The 13,304-nt window shown below is 57.0% G+C and overlaps 1 protein-coding gene across 3 annotated transcripts in view; it reads right to left on the bottom strand.

Moving 5' to 3' along the window:
• The window catches only part of MST1R (macrophage stimulating 1 receptor), a 52,647-nt gene extending 40,182 nt beyond the window's left edge, over window positions 1-12,465 (bottom strand). The window contains exons 1-3 of one of the 3 annotated variants that reach the window (XM_054034617.1): window positions 12,397-12,465; window positions 10,841-10,902; window positions 8,489-9,819 (exon numbers count right to left, since the gene is read on the bottom strand). In XM_054034617.1, the coding sequence (XP_053890592.1) occupies window positions 8,489-9,709 (1,221 nt within the window). In that variant the 5' untranslated portion in view covers window positions 9,710-9,819; window positions 10,841-10,902; window positions 12,397-12,465. Of the gene's footprint in view, window positions 1-8,488; window positions 9,820-10,840; window positions 12,151-12,396 lie in introns of those variants that run through there. The other 2 variants (XM_054034618.1, XM_054034619.1) reach the window with 2 other exon arrangements.
• Window positions 12,466-13,304: the final 839 nt, after the last annotated feature.

Raw genomic sequence — 13,304 nt, 5'->3', positions numbered from 1 at the left:
GTCTCGGGCTGCTCGGAGCGTGGGACCGAAAATACCGCACAGCTGAGAACAGGACCCTGTGCCTTTAAATCTGGTGCAGTCAGCTGTGGGGTGACTCAGGCCTCACCTTTATTCTCTGACAGGCCTGGGGAATGTGCACAAACCCCCTGGCAGCGTCCCACACCCACATGGAAGCCTCTCCACTGCCTCAGGCCCTGGAAGCAAATCGGTGATGAGGCTTGGCCTAGAATCCAGCAGACTAGCTCGCACACACCCCTCCCTGCCTTCCCAAGCCCGGACACCACTGAACATTTCCTCCTGGGGCTCCAAGGAGGAAATGCATCCGAAGAAGTGGGCTGTAGTCCACGAAAGCTTATGCTCTAATAAATTTGTTAGTCTCTAAGGTGCCACAAGTACTCCTGTTCTTTTTAAGGAGAATAAAGTCATTCACACTGCCATAGCCCCGTGGCTCCAAAAGGGCCTCCTGTCACTTAGCCCCTGTGCAAGCCGGAGCATTACTGGATAGACTGATCTCCCCGAGCCGCCCTGGCACCATGCCAGACATGGGTATCAGCTCCAGGTGGGGGAGCAGAGCAGCATTGTGCCTAGGGAGGAACCTGGAGAGGGTTAGGAAGTCTGCAGAGGAGAGAAAGGGTGCCAAGAAGCGCCTAGCACCAGGGAACAGGAAAGGGGGAGCTGGCCTGGATCCTGCCAGAGCAGAGTGCCCGCTGTGTGTGCACACGTGAGATCAGAACTGGCCTACATTGTCTCTCTATCAGCAAGCAGGTGTCACCCCAGGAGAACCATCATACTGGACATGGTCAGAGGCAATGCTGGAGCAGCCTCCTCTGGGGGGCACTCGCTCCCCGGAATCTGACTCCTTGCTTTCCCCTCCTGGTGGGTCAGAAACAAGCTATGCACCGGCTCTGCAATCGGGAAGCATAGTGCCAGCTGCTCACCACCAGCCCTGGCGTCTGGTCGAGCAAAGCATGCTAAAAACAGCAGCATTGTCACAGCAGTGTGAGCATTGGGCCAGGCACCCCGGTACGATCTCATCTGAGACCCTAGGTACACACTCGAGAGGGTGGCCTGTCCCACTGCCCATGCTGCAGCAACTACACGGCTGTTTTTAGCCCGCCAGCTCAGAGCCAGCATGGGTCTGTCTCCTGGGGCTGGAAATCCCACCTCCAGCACCAGCGTAGAGACACCCTCAGTGTGAGAGTTAATCAGGTTTCAGTGGATGGCACACTTTGTTTCTGTCAGACTGCTAAGAAAGTCAGATGGGCTGAAAGCCCATTGAATTGGGCCCTGGACTTGTGCAAGGCACTTGCTGCCTGGTGTGCTCAGCAGACAACATGCTGCCCTCTGGAGAAGATCCCAGGGTTTCAGAGGGTTGCAGCTCAGCTGCATTTGTGCCACACAAGTTCCGCTATCATAGCTCAATCACAGCAGTCCTCAGGAGGTCTCCCCATACAGCAGTGCCACAGGATAGCCACAGAATGCTGAATGCACATGGCATGGTCCCAGGACAAGCTCCAAGTCAAGACCCCTGCATGGCACCATCACTGGAGTCAGGGGATGTGTTCCCATGCTCTCGGCCCTTCCCCGTCAGCAGCCCCGGGCTTCCCAGATTTGCAGCACAGACATGGGATTGCTGCAACATGCTACTCAGAGAGGGTAGCAGCTACTGAGGGAGAAGAACACAGCCACGAGGCGCCTTTGCCCTGGGGTCCTGCACTCAGCCACTCTCACAAGGAGGGGCCTGTAGGTTCCACTCCACACACTACTCCCAGTTCCAAAGCCAGGGTCACTCAGTACCCGGGCAAGGAGGCAGCAGGACACCACTGTATCATTCCTGAGACAGAGCTGGGAAGGGCCAGAGGCAACAGGGGTAAAGAGGTTGTGACACTGGCAAATCACAGGGTGGAGCATCCCGGATCCAACACAAAATCCATACCTGCCAACGCAACCCAAAACATGGAAGCTTTTTACTGCCAATGAAAAGGACTGAAAATAGCTTCCCAGACCACCAAGGCGAGCCCAGAGACTTCCCATCCCCAGGCCTCACCCCAATCAGGCTCTGGGGTTGCATCCACAGGAGACCAGCACTGGGCAGGTCTCTCAGCTCTCCTATTAAATATTAACATTAACCAGCCCGTGGGGAGTTGTTCCTTCCATTGCTTAGGAGCAGCTGGGCAGGGAATGGAGCATGGGACACACCCACCCAACTGGAGCTGCAGCCGGTTAGCTGAATGCTAGCACAGGTCAGATACTTAAGCATAGCTCCAGGAGAGCACAGGTGGAGACTAGCTGAGACACGCTCACAGGGCTGAGGCACAGCAGGGTGAAACTCAGGGCTCACCCTCCCTGGCTGTATCTCCCTAGAAAAGCTGGCACTAATTCCCCTCGTATTTCTGTACCAACAAACACAGTCTCCAGGGCCACCTGTGGCTGCTCCCCTCCCCAGACCTCTTTGCAGCCCCAATTCCCCTGCTGCCCGAGACCCCAGGCACAGACAAAAGGTCTCTGATTGCAGAATGTGGTTATGCCGCACCCAGCAGAGGTTTGGCCTTGCGGTGGGCAGGACACCAGGGTATTTGAACCCCATCTCCAGGAGACCGAGTTCTATTGAAAACAAGCTCTCTGAGGATCCAGAGGAGTGGGTCAGATTACACGGCAATTAGCAGCCACGAGCGGAACCCTAAATCAGAAGCACCTCTCACATCTGTGTGCACTCAGCTTACAGCTAGGAGAGCCCCAGACCTGGCACTGTTACCCCTGACTTAACAAGGCCAACACACCAAACACGAGGTTACAAATCTCCCATGATTAACTGTGCCAAATGTGCCCAGTGCACCTGCTGAGAGGCCTGCAATAGGAACATCCAGATTAGGCAGTTCCCAGGTGCAGAGGTGAGAGCTAATTAGAGACAGCAAACATGCAGCAGGCTACACACCCTGTCTGTGTCTGCACTGGGTGAGTCACAGGCACCCGGCCTCCCCCCATGCCTACTCTGTCCCTGCTTTCTGGAGCTCAGTACTGGCTTGATTCTGGGTTTTCGTACCCCCCAACTCGCTGTCCAAGCAGCTTAGGACACTGCCACCAGTCTGCAAGGACGGTGCCGATGCCCCCAGTTCTGCAGCAACAGAGCATGGCAATGCCAGGCGGTACCACCAGGAAGTGCAAGTGCAGCCAGGCCAGAGAGGGATTGCATGAGTAGGGAGCCGCCACAGCTGGATGACTTGCTGCCTCTCTTCAGTCATCTGTTTGTTTCCAAACAGGGAGAGGGAGGAGATTTAGGGATCAGGATGATGAGGAGCTGATGATGTGAGCTACCTGCCTCCTGCACTCGGTGCTACTCAGTCCTGACCTGCAACCCCCTTGCTACTCCAACCAAGGTCAGATCAGAGACACGGTGATGCTGATGGTGCCCTGCCCACTCTTTGACCTGGGACAGGACTTGGGTTGGGTTTGAGACCCAGGCAGCCCACTGAAGCATGGCTGGATCTGAGAGAGTGCTGGGGCTCCAAAGATCAGCCCAAGGGCTGGAGTCACTATTCCATCTGGGATGGCACTCCCAGGAGAGAAGGGGTAGGAAAGCTGGGTGTAGGCCTGAGATTTAACTCACCCCATACTAAACCAGCCTTGGGTGAAACTCAGGGATGTCACCACTAAAATTAAGGGGAAAAAGTGCTCCACTGCTGCTAAGGTGCCCCCACCTCAGGAATGCCCCTAACAAGAGTTATAACACCAAGGTTTGTAAGGTAGAGACACCCAGGCACTGGGAAGTTTAGGGAGGAAACAGAAAGACCCCAAGACTTGGTAAAATAGATACGATAAGCTCTGACCAGTGAATTTATGCTGACCATCTGCACAAACACAAAAGATCATAAGTTACAATTTGGGTATGAGAGATAAAATATTGAACAGGGAGGAAAAAACAGAGGTGCCAGTGCATGATTGGTTAAATTTTGTTACCTAGTGGTACTGAGTTAAAGGAGGTAGCTTGTTTTACTTAAACAATATAACAAAAAACAATGCTCTTTGGACAGGAATTTAATATCAAGCTGCTGGAACTCTGACCCCTCTGCACCACTGTGACGTGCAGACGCATCACCAGAACCCCCAGATGAGAGGATCCTGACTGGCCATCGGGTGAATTTTGTCTGTATATTGGGAGTGTTGAGCATAAGAGATTTGCTTGGTATATGTATTCTGTGTGTGTTGTTAATAAATAGATGTTTAGAGCACAGCTGTGTAAGGCTCTCTCACCGGGAAAAAGTCCCGCAGACCTATAAGGCCCTGAGCCCCAAGGGAAAGGGCAGGTACTTAAATTGACCAGGTTTCTTCCTGAGCCCCATGGGTAAGGATAGGTGCCTTACACCCTGAGCCCTTGGAAGGAAAAGGGTGGGGATGCCTAAATTGATTGGGTCACCCCTTGAACCCTTGGTAGGATATAAGCGAGGTGCCCTAGATTTTTGGTGGGTAACATGGGGAACAGTGCCATAGGCACCCCCCTACAGCACTGTGCTAGGAACAAGCCCTTACCTTGAGCCCCAGGGAATATAGGGTTACCATGCGTCCGGATTTTCCCGGACATGTCCGGCTTTTGGGGGTTCAAATCCCCGTCCGGGGGGAAATCCCCAAAAGCCGGGCATGTCCGGGAAAATCAGGAGGGAGGGAGGGCTCGGCGGGGCCTCTTTGGCCGGGGCCGGTGCGGGGCCGGGCCGGGGTCGCGGGGCCGGGGGCATGGTGCCGTGCGGGGAGCCGGGGGCGCGGGGCCGGGCCGGGAGCCGGTCCGGGGTAGCGGGGGGGTGCGCCGGGCCGCGGGGCCGCGGGCCGGTCCGGGGTAGCGGGGGGGTGCGCCGGGCCGCGGGGCCGCGGGTCGGTCCGGGGTAGCGGGGGGGTGTGCCGGGCCGCGGGGCCGCGGGCCGGTCCGGGGTAGCGGGGGGGTGCGCCGGGCCGCGGGGCCGCGGGCCGGTCCGGGGTAGCGGGGGAGGTGCGCCGGGCCGCGGGGCCGCGGGCCGGTCCGGGGTAGCGGGGGAGGTGCGCCGGGCCGCGGGGCCGCGGGCCGGTCCGGGGTAGCGGGGGGGGTGCGCCGGGCCGCGGGGCCGCGGGCCGGTCCGGGGTAGCGGGGGGGTGCGCCGGGCCGCGGGCCGGTCCGGGGTAGTGGGGGGGGGGGGGTGCGCCGGGCCGCGGGCCGGGGTAGCGGGGGGGTGCGCCGGGCCGCGGGGTCGCGCTGGGCCGCGGGGTCGCGGAGCTGGGAGCCGGTCCGGGATAGCTGGGGGGTGCGCTGGGCCGCCGGGGGCCGGCAGTGCTGGGCGGGCCGGGGCCGGCACCCCAGGGCCCGAGCCGACCCAGGCTGGAGCCGCCGGGGGCCAGCCTGGGCCGCGCCTCCTCCCCCCCACATCCCCGTTACCTGCTTCAGGCTTCCCGCGAATCAAATGTTCGCGGGAAGCAGGGGAGGGGGCGGAGACTTTGGGGAGGGGGCGGAGTTGGGGCGGGGGCATGGGCGGGGCTGGGGGCGGGGCCGGGGGCCCGTGGAGTGTCCTCCATTTGGAGGCACAAAATATGGTAACCCTAAGGGAATAGCACCCACACCAGGGCTCTGCTGGGTTTGAGCAGGGATGCAGACATAGAGGAGGAGAGATAACACGGCCACCCCAGTCCTCCATAGCCACAGGATGGGGCTGTTCCCCCAGACCCCTGGACATACAGCTCTCTGGCCTGACTGCCAGTGCACAGGACATGCAGGTGAGCCCATCTGGCCAGAGCCCAGGTGCCCAGGCTGACTCCTCATTCGAATAACACAGTGCAGACGAGCACCAGCCTCCTCTTTACAGCAGGTGATGTCCACTGAGGCAGCGCCATCTAGATCCAAGGGCGGGTGGGGGGGAGGGGGGCAGGCAAAGCTGCTGGATCTGGAAGGAGGGTCCCATCACAGGTCAAGGACAGAACTGGTCACCTGCATGCCCTGGGGCGGCATGTTCCCAAGGAACGCCTGTAACACCCTTTAGCTGGCTCCCCACTGCAGATGGAGAACTCACCCCGCCCAGCCTGACAGAGCAAGCCTAGAGCCAGTCCATACTGTGCCTGCTCCCCAGGCCTGAGTCTCTCCCAGCATGTCTCATCCCATTATTTAAAAGTGGATCGGGCTGGGCTTGAATGAGAGAGATAAACCTAGCCTCTGCGTTCCCCCCCACCCCCACCCCCAGCCACTGCTCCTCAGCACAGCGCCTGGCTTCAAATGGTAGCTAAGTCCACGTTCAGAAGTGACATACACTACTTCCCTAGAGCTGCCTCAAGGGCTTAACACATGCTCAGGACACAACCAAGCTCCCACTGGATGGAAGGACAAGACAGAAACAGAGCTGCTACCGAGGCCTCGCCCTTTACTCTTCCTAACAGCCAGGCATGCATGGGTTTCCTGTGTGCTGGAGTGAGGGGCTTTCCTGGGTGGATCGCTCAGCCAGAAGCCGTTCCAGCCACTGTAGAAATCCACCCGCAGCCAGAAATCATGTAGCGACAGAGAGGGGAAATGAGTCAGGATTATTGCACAATCCGGCGGAGCAGGCAGCCTTCGGATTCCAGAGGCAGCAACACCCCTTCAGCTGCCAACGCACTGTTTGTTTTGCTTGTGCAAACTAAGTCGGCCAGCCTGCACAGCCCGCGCTATCAGTTCCCAACTGGCCTATGGGCCCATTTCACACCAGAACCTCCCACGCTTCCAAACCCCCTCGCTGCAAGGTGCCAGGCTCTCCTGCCGTTTACCAGCATGACACAGCCCAGTGTTAAACTGCAAGTCACCCCAGAACTGGGACCCTGGCCCCCCATCTCCCCAAAGTGAGCCTGCTCCTCATCTCACACAACGCTGCCCAGAAACGTATCCACACGGAGGGGTTGGCCACCTTGGGTGAGCGCTGCCCAGGATCTGAGCCGTGGGACACCACAGTAGTCAGGTTGTAAACACCTCCCTGCAGCACTCTGCAAACAAAACAGGCAGCATGTTCCCAATTCCTGGAGCTGGAAGCCCCAGGGAAGGGGGCACCAACTTGTTCTGCTCCAGGAAGAACACAAAGCTGAGAGAAAAGAGGAAAAGCAAACAGCCACACAATGCCAGGAGCGGGCAGGACGGCAAACAGCAGCCAATTAGTAAGAATAGGAAAAGGCCAAATCAGACCAGATTTTCACTTTATGCAGAGATTGCTAGCCACATGTTATCACTGTTATTACTCATGCCTACTGTGGCACGGCCTAAGGGCAACCCCACAGTGCCAGGCACTGTAAGATACCCCGTAGCTATGGCAGTGTGAGGCCAGGAGCACGGTAACACCCACTAACACAGCTGGGTGGCACAGGATTAGCTTTGCCCACAGCAGTGCTTGCTGCCCAGGGGAATTTTTGTGGGAGGTCATTTTCTACAATCCTGAGATCACAGGTTTGGAGTCTACTGGAAGCCCAAAATGCCAGTGAGTAGCAAAAAGTCGGCATAGCCCTTTTTTCCTCTCTCTCCCTCTCTTGCTGCCAATAGCCATGTCTGTCTGTATCCCATCACTCAGAAAACATAGGCTCAAGTGCAGATCACGGGGGTGGGAGTCAGGAAAGCCCAAGTTTTCATGTTGGGTCTGACATGGTTTTCTGCAGGACTCTGGACCAGCTCCGTCCCCTCCCTCTGCCTCACTTTCCCCATCTGGCAAACGCAGGGGAAGCAAATGTTTCCTCAGGACTTTGTGAGGCTCCTTTCATATTTGCACAGCACTTTGAGCAGGGGAAGTGCTATTTGCTAACCCCCTGGGCCACACCCTCTTGAAGGAACGGAAACAGAAGACAGAGCAGGGTACTTGGATCAACTCAGTGCTGCCAAGCAGTAATGAGGCTGCTATTAAATGTGTGTCATCGGGGCTTATATATAATTCATGGGGTAGAAAAGCAATTAAACCAAACCTCACTGGCTGAGGGAAGAGGCAGCGGCAAGAGAAGCTTTTAGGGTTTGGGGGACAGAAAACAAGGCCGCTATAACTGATCGTGAACTAGCCCTGCTAGTCCCACCTTCAAGGTGACATGAGACACAACCGTCTCTGCTCGGAGCAAGGTCAGCAATACGTGATCTGCAAAGAGCCTGGAGCCGCAGCTGGGGCAGCGACCCCCTGGCCCTAACCACGCTGACAAGTGCGACTCCTCACCCGGCAGGGCACTCCACAAGGACAGGGCTCCCCTCGGACAGATCTCAGTTACCCTAGCTGCTAAAGGTCATCTCAACACCCCCTGAACCAGGAAGCACAAAGGCCCGGCTAGCATAGGTAAGCGTGAGGAACAGGAAGACACTAACCAAACTTTGAGCCTTAATAGTTGAGATTCAATGTGGAATGAGAGGACTGGGGGCAACTGGGCCGCCTTTCCTTTTATCCCAACCAACTGGCCCACCCCAGAGAAACCGCTCTGGGCAGAAAGCGCTGCATGCCCCCCGCTCCTCTGGCAAGGGGGAAGGTAGCGTTCGCAGGGGACTCACGTTGTGGGGGCAGTACTCAACGGCCTGGAAGAAGCTGAGCCCTCGCAGCAGCTCACGCTGGGCAACGCCACAGCACTTGGACATCCCATCCTCGATGGCCTGGTTGATCTGGTGCACGGGGAAGGCGCACACAGCCGAGTACCAGCGAGGCATGGAGCTCTCTGCCTCACTCTCAGCGAACGCACCGAACAGGACCAGGTCGGTTTCGTTGACGCTGATTTCCTGGGCCAGCTTTGGGCCTGGCCGGGCCACATGGGCTGCCTGCAGCACGTTGAAAGCCACATCGTGCTTGTGCTCCCTGTCCGAGCTCCGCCTCCGTCTGCGCTTGGACTCGAAGCGGCAATCCAGGACCAGTTCGCGGTACCGATTCATGTTGTGCTCCTTGGCTGTCAGCCGCACCAGCCGCGTGTGGTATGATCTGGATGTGGGGCTCTCCTTTTGGACAGTCAGGAAGTACACAAAGTCCTGGGCACTAAAGGAATACACGTAATCAATGGGGTAGGAGTCCTGGAACTCTGGAAGCACGTTGAGGGAATCGGAAACACAGGAGAACCCATCCAAAGTGGCCTTCGGTCTCCGGATAGACACAGATTTCGGGCTGTACCTTGCAGCTATGCTACTATTGATGGTAGAGACAATGTAGAAGTAAGAAACACGGCTGGTTTCAGTCACCAGGACCCTCGTCCCCAGGGGGCTGGCCACGCAGTCTGGGCACTCATCAGGACTGTTCTGAGCTGCATACAAACAGTAGGTGGCACTAACCACCACCAGGCTATCTTGGATTTCCAATTCGTGCTGGAAGCACCGGCCATGCTGGGAAGTGCCACAGCTGTATAACCATGGCTCAGATGGGTCCATCACCAGAACCACATTATCTGTGTCTTCAAGCTTCCGGCCATCTCCCGGCTCCTGGCACTGGGCACAGATCTCGCACTGGGCACTGCCCACGGGGCCAGTCACGATGATTGATGAGTTTGCCAGTGCCGGGTTCACCACGTAGATCTTGTTCCGCACCGCCACAAAGAGGGCGGCTGCTCCGCTCGGATCCTTGTAGGTGACAATGTTCTGGATGGGGCCATCCGCGGTGAAGCTAGGCAGCTCATACTTGACAGTGAAGTCCCTGGTAGTGCTATAGGGAATCCGCGGGCACTGCCAAGTGCTGAAAGAAACTCCGGTGAGCATGAACCCCAGAGAGAGGCAAACCAGGAATGAAAGCCCCATGCTATGGGAGGAAACGCCACTCCAAGATCCTTGACTTCAAAAGTCACCTAAGCGCCTCAGTTCTGAGCGGGTCTGGGATCCATCGAGTGTGAGCTACCATTCCACTTCAGCTGAAATACCAGCAGGAGAGAGCATGTTAGTCGCAACATTGAAGAGGTGTCATGCCGCACTTGAGTACCAACTGGGAGCACACCGCCTCCCCATCCCCCAGAGCAGGCACCGGGTCTCCCCCCAGAGTGCAGAGGGGATCAGGCCCCCCATGCTGGCTGGATCTCTCCAGCATGTCCACAGCACCTACCAGCAGGACAGACCCAGAAAAGCGCTGGTCCATCTCATTCACTGGAGGAAAGAAGTGGATTTGTATTGATGGGTAATGAAGCATGCTGCCCTGACGCTGCACTGCCGTGTCAGCCAGCCACTTGCACAGTCAAGCATCTGATAACCTCAGTAAGGGTTCACCCAAACGAGGCAAGCCAATACACCCTGTGTGCACTGCCCTGGATACACACTGGGGCTGAGGCACATCGAATTTTGAACAGAACAAAGAAGCCTGGCTAGGTTTTATAACCAGCTACGACATTTGGATCTCTAAAGACTGATGGCTGTATAGCTCTGGGGCCCACTCCAGTTGGAATCTGCAAGTAGACGACACTTCTTTCCCCCAGAATCCCCTCATCTCTCACGGGTAGCCCAAGCTGTTTGGAAGAGGTAGCACCGGGCAGCCCCTCCTCCATCTGGCCTCCACATTGCCATGAGATGGAGACAGTAAGGGCTGGGGAGGGGAGAGGGCGAAGATTCCTCTCCCTCACTCAGGCACCTGCTGCAGATCCAGGGACTGAGCATCAAAGGTCAGCCTGCATCTAGCTAAAATGGGAATGAGGTACCTTATTGACGGCCCGCCTCCCTCTATTCCCAAAACCATCTGGGCAGGAGCCTTTGTCAGGAAGGTTGAAAGGAGCACTGAAGTGCAGAATAGGGCCCCAGTCAGGTTGTCTGATAACAAGGGAGGCCTCAGGACTGCGCTCACTTCCCTCAAGAGCAAAAACTGCAACCGATCAAGAGGTAAAACTCCCGGCCCCAAATCATCTCCATACATAGCGAGCCCAAGTCTGTTCCAGCTTTATAGAACACCTGCCTCGATGGATCCGCCCGACTCTGGAGACGAGTTCCACTGGATTTCAGACTCCGGGTCCCTGGAGTAAGGGAAGTTGACAGGATTTGGCTTCTGTTTGGTTTATTATTATACACGGCTATAGCCTCAGGGGCACATTTTCCTAACCTTCATAAGCGCACATGAAGGTGCCCTCAAGTGCAGGATGTGCATCCGCAACTGGCTGGTTATGTAGCTAAACTGCCATTGTTGCATGGGCACTTACTTAGGCCTTGTCTACATGGGAAAGTTTTATCAATTATACCACTATAGTTACACCAGTATAACCCCACCACCACTACCCATCCATCCTCCGCCATGGACAAGCCTTATTCCACTATAAGAGACCATTTTTCTGGGTTAGTTTAAACCTTTTCCCAAGCAACATATGGTAAGCCAAACAAGCCACCCTTCTGCTGGTGAGTATCCCCAAGGGGCATGGCAGCACCTCTAGATTAGTTTAATTACACACTCCAGCTTACAGATAAGGAAAATTTGCTTTTTAAACAAGGCGGCTTTGGAGTGGGGAACTTCCTCCTCTCATTCCATCTAGGGCTGGGCTGCTAGCAGCATCCACACACCTAGAACACTGCAGTGATTCCGGAAACTCGCCTGCACTGTCTCACACCTCCTCTGCTCTGTCACCACATGCCAGAGGAAGGCAGAGACAGGGGGAAATGGATAAGGAGAGCCAGCTGCTCCCTCTACCCCACACCCACCCACCTGCTGGGCATGCTCACCGGGGGTGGGGGGGGTATGAAAGTGGGGAAAGACACCGAGAAGCCAGGAGAATAGTAGGGTTTCTACAGAGGCAGAAAGCATGGTAGGTGGAGATGCCCTCCCCATGCCACAAAAACCACGGGACAGGAATGGTTATGACTGACCAGGGCAGATTTGAAGCAGTGACCTGGTAGTGGCAGGTCCTGTGCCCCATGCCTCATCCTGGAGGCGATGGACCCTGTACCCCACTCCCCATCAGATCAGATGCCCGGTTTCCCCATGCCAGGTGGCACTCTGTCCTGAGCACCCCCGTTGAGTCTCATTAACACGCTCCCAACGGTTAGAAACTGACCTTAGAAAACCGTGCCAGGCACAGGCAGAGATCTGTCCCTGGGATCGGCATACAGGCACCCGCTGAGAGGCAATCCTATGGCCTCAGAGCGTCTGCCTGCCCCTGCTCTTCCCCCGTGGGCAGGGATCCCAACACCAGCCTGGGCCCCTCTCCACACCACCCCCCGGGGAATCTGCCCTGGGAACACGGAAACCTGGCACCAGTGGGTATAAAATGGGCATTCACCCCCCACGACCCCCCATCCCAGAGTCACCCTCTGCCCGGCCCTGCTGCCCCAGACACACCACACACCCTGCCCACCCCAGAGACACCTCCTGCCCGGCTCCTGCTGGCTCAGACACCTCCTGCCCAGCCCTGCTGCCCCAGACACCCCCACCGCCCAGCCCAGAGACACCACCTCCCTGGCCCCCGCCGCCCCCTCTCCCGCCACCCTCACCCTTTTCCCTCTCCCCCGCCGGAACCCACCGCAGACGCCGGCCGCTCCCCGCTGCGCCGGGCCGGGCCAGCCCGTGGGTGCTTGGCGGGGCGCTCCGCTCACCTGGTCGGGTAGCTCCTGGGCGGGGAGAGTTGAGCTGGAGGAGGGACCCGCCAGCTCCCGCCCAGGGGCCGGCACGACGGGCGGGCTCCTGGCAGCGGCTCCGCCCGCAGTCTGACCGGAGCCCCGCGGCAGCGCGGGGTGTGATTGAGAGCCTGGAAGCTGCAAGTGCCCAACGAGCCGGGTTGTCATCCCCGGCCCGGACAGACACACACCCTGGACACACACACACCGGACACAGACACACATTCACACACATACCCCCGACTGACGCACAAGCGCACCCTGGACCCATACACACACCAGACAGACACACACACATACATTCATGCACACCCTGGACAGACACATACACTCATACACACCCTGGACAGTCACACACCCCGGACACACACACACCGGACACACACACCCCAGATAGCCAAACACACACACACACCGGACTGACACACACACCAGACACACACACTCCAGACACCCACACACATACCCTGAACAGACACACACACACATTGGACAGACAGACAGACATCCCAAACACACACATCAGACAGACAGACATACACCCCAGACAGACACACACACATACCTGAAAAGAAGAACAGGAGTACTTGTGGCACCTTAGAGACTAACAAATTTATTAGAGCATAAGCTTTCGTGGACTACAGCCCACTTCTTCGGATGCATATAGAATGGAACATATAATGAGGAGATATATATACACACATACAGAGAGCATAAACAGGTGGGAGTTGTCTTACCAACTCTGAGAGGCCAATTAATTAAGAGAAAAAAAAAAAAAACTTTTGAAGTGATAATCAAGCTAGCCGAGTACAGA

Source organism: Malaclemys terrapin, chromosome 7 (assembly GCF_027887155.1).
Source record: "Malaclemys terrapin pileata isolate rMalTer1 chromosome 7, rMalTer1.hap1, whole genome shotgun sequence".
In the NCBI taxonomy this organism is placed as follows: Eukaryota; Metazoa; Chordata; order Testudines; family Emydidae; genus Malaclemys; species Malaclemys terrapin.
The sequence above is the reverse complement of the archived record's forward strand: the minus strand, read 5'-3'. Positions and strand labels throughout refer to the sequence as shown.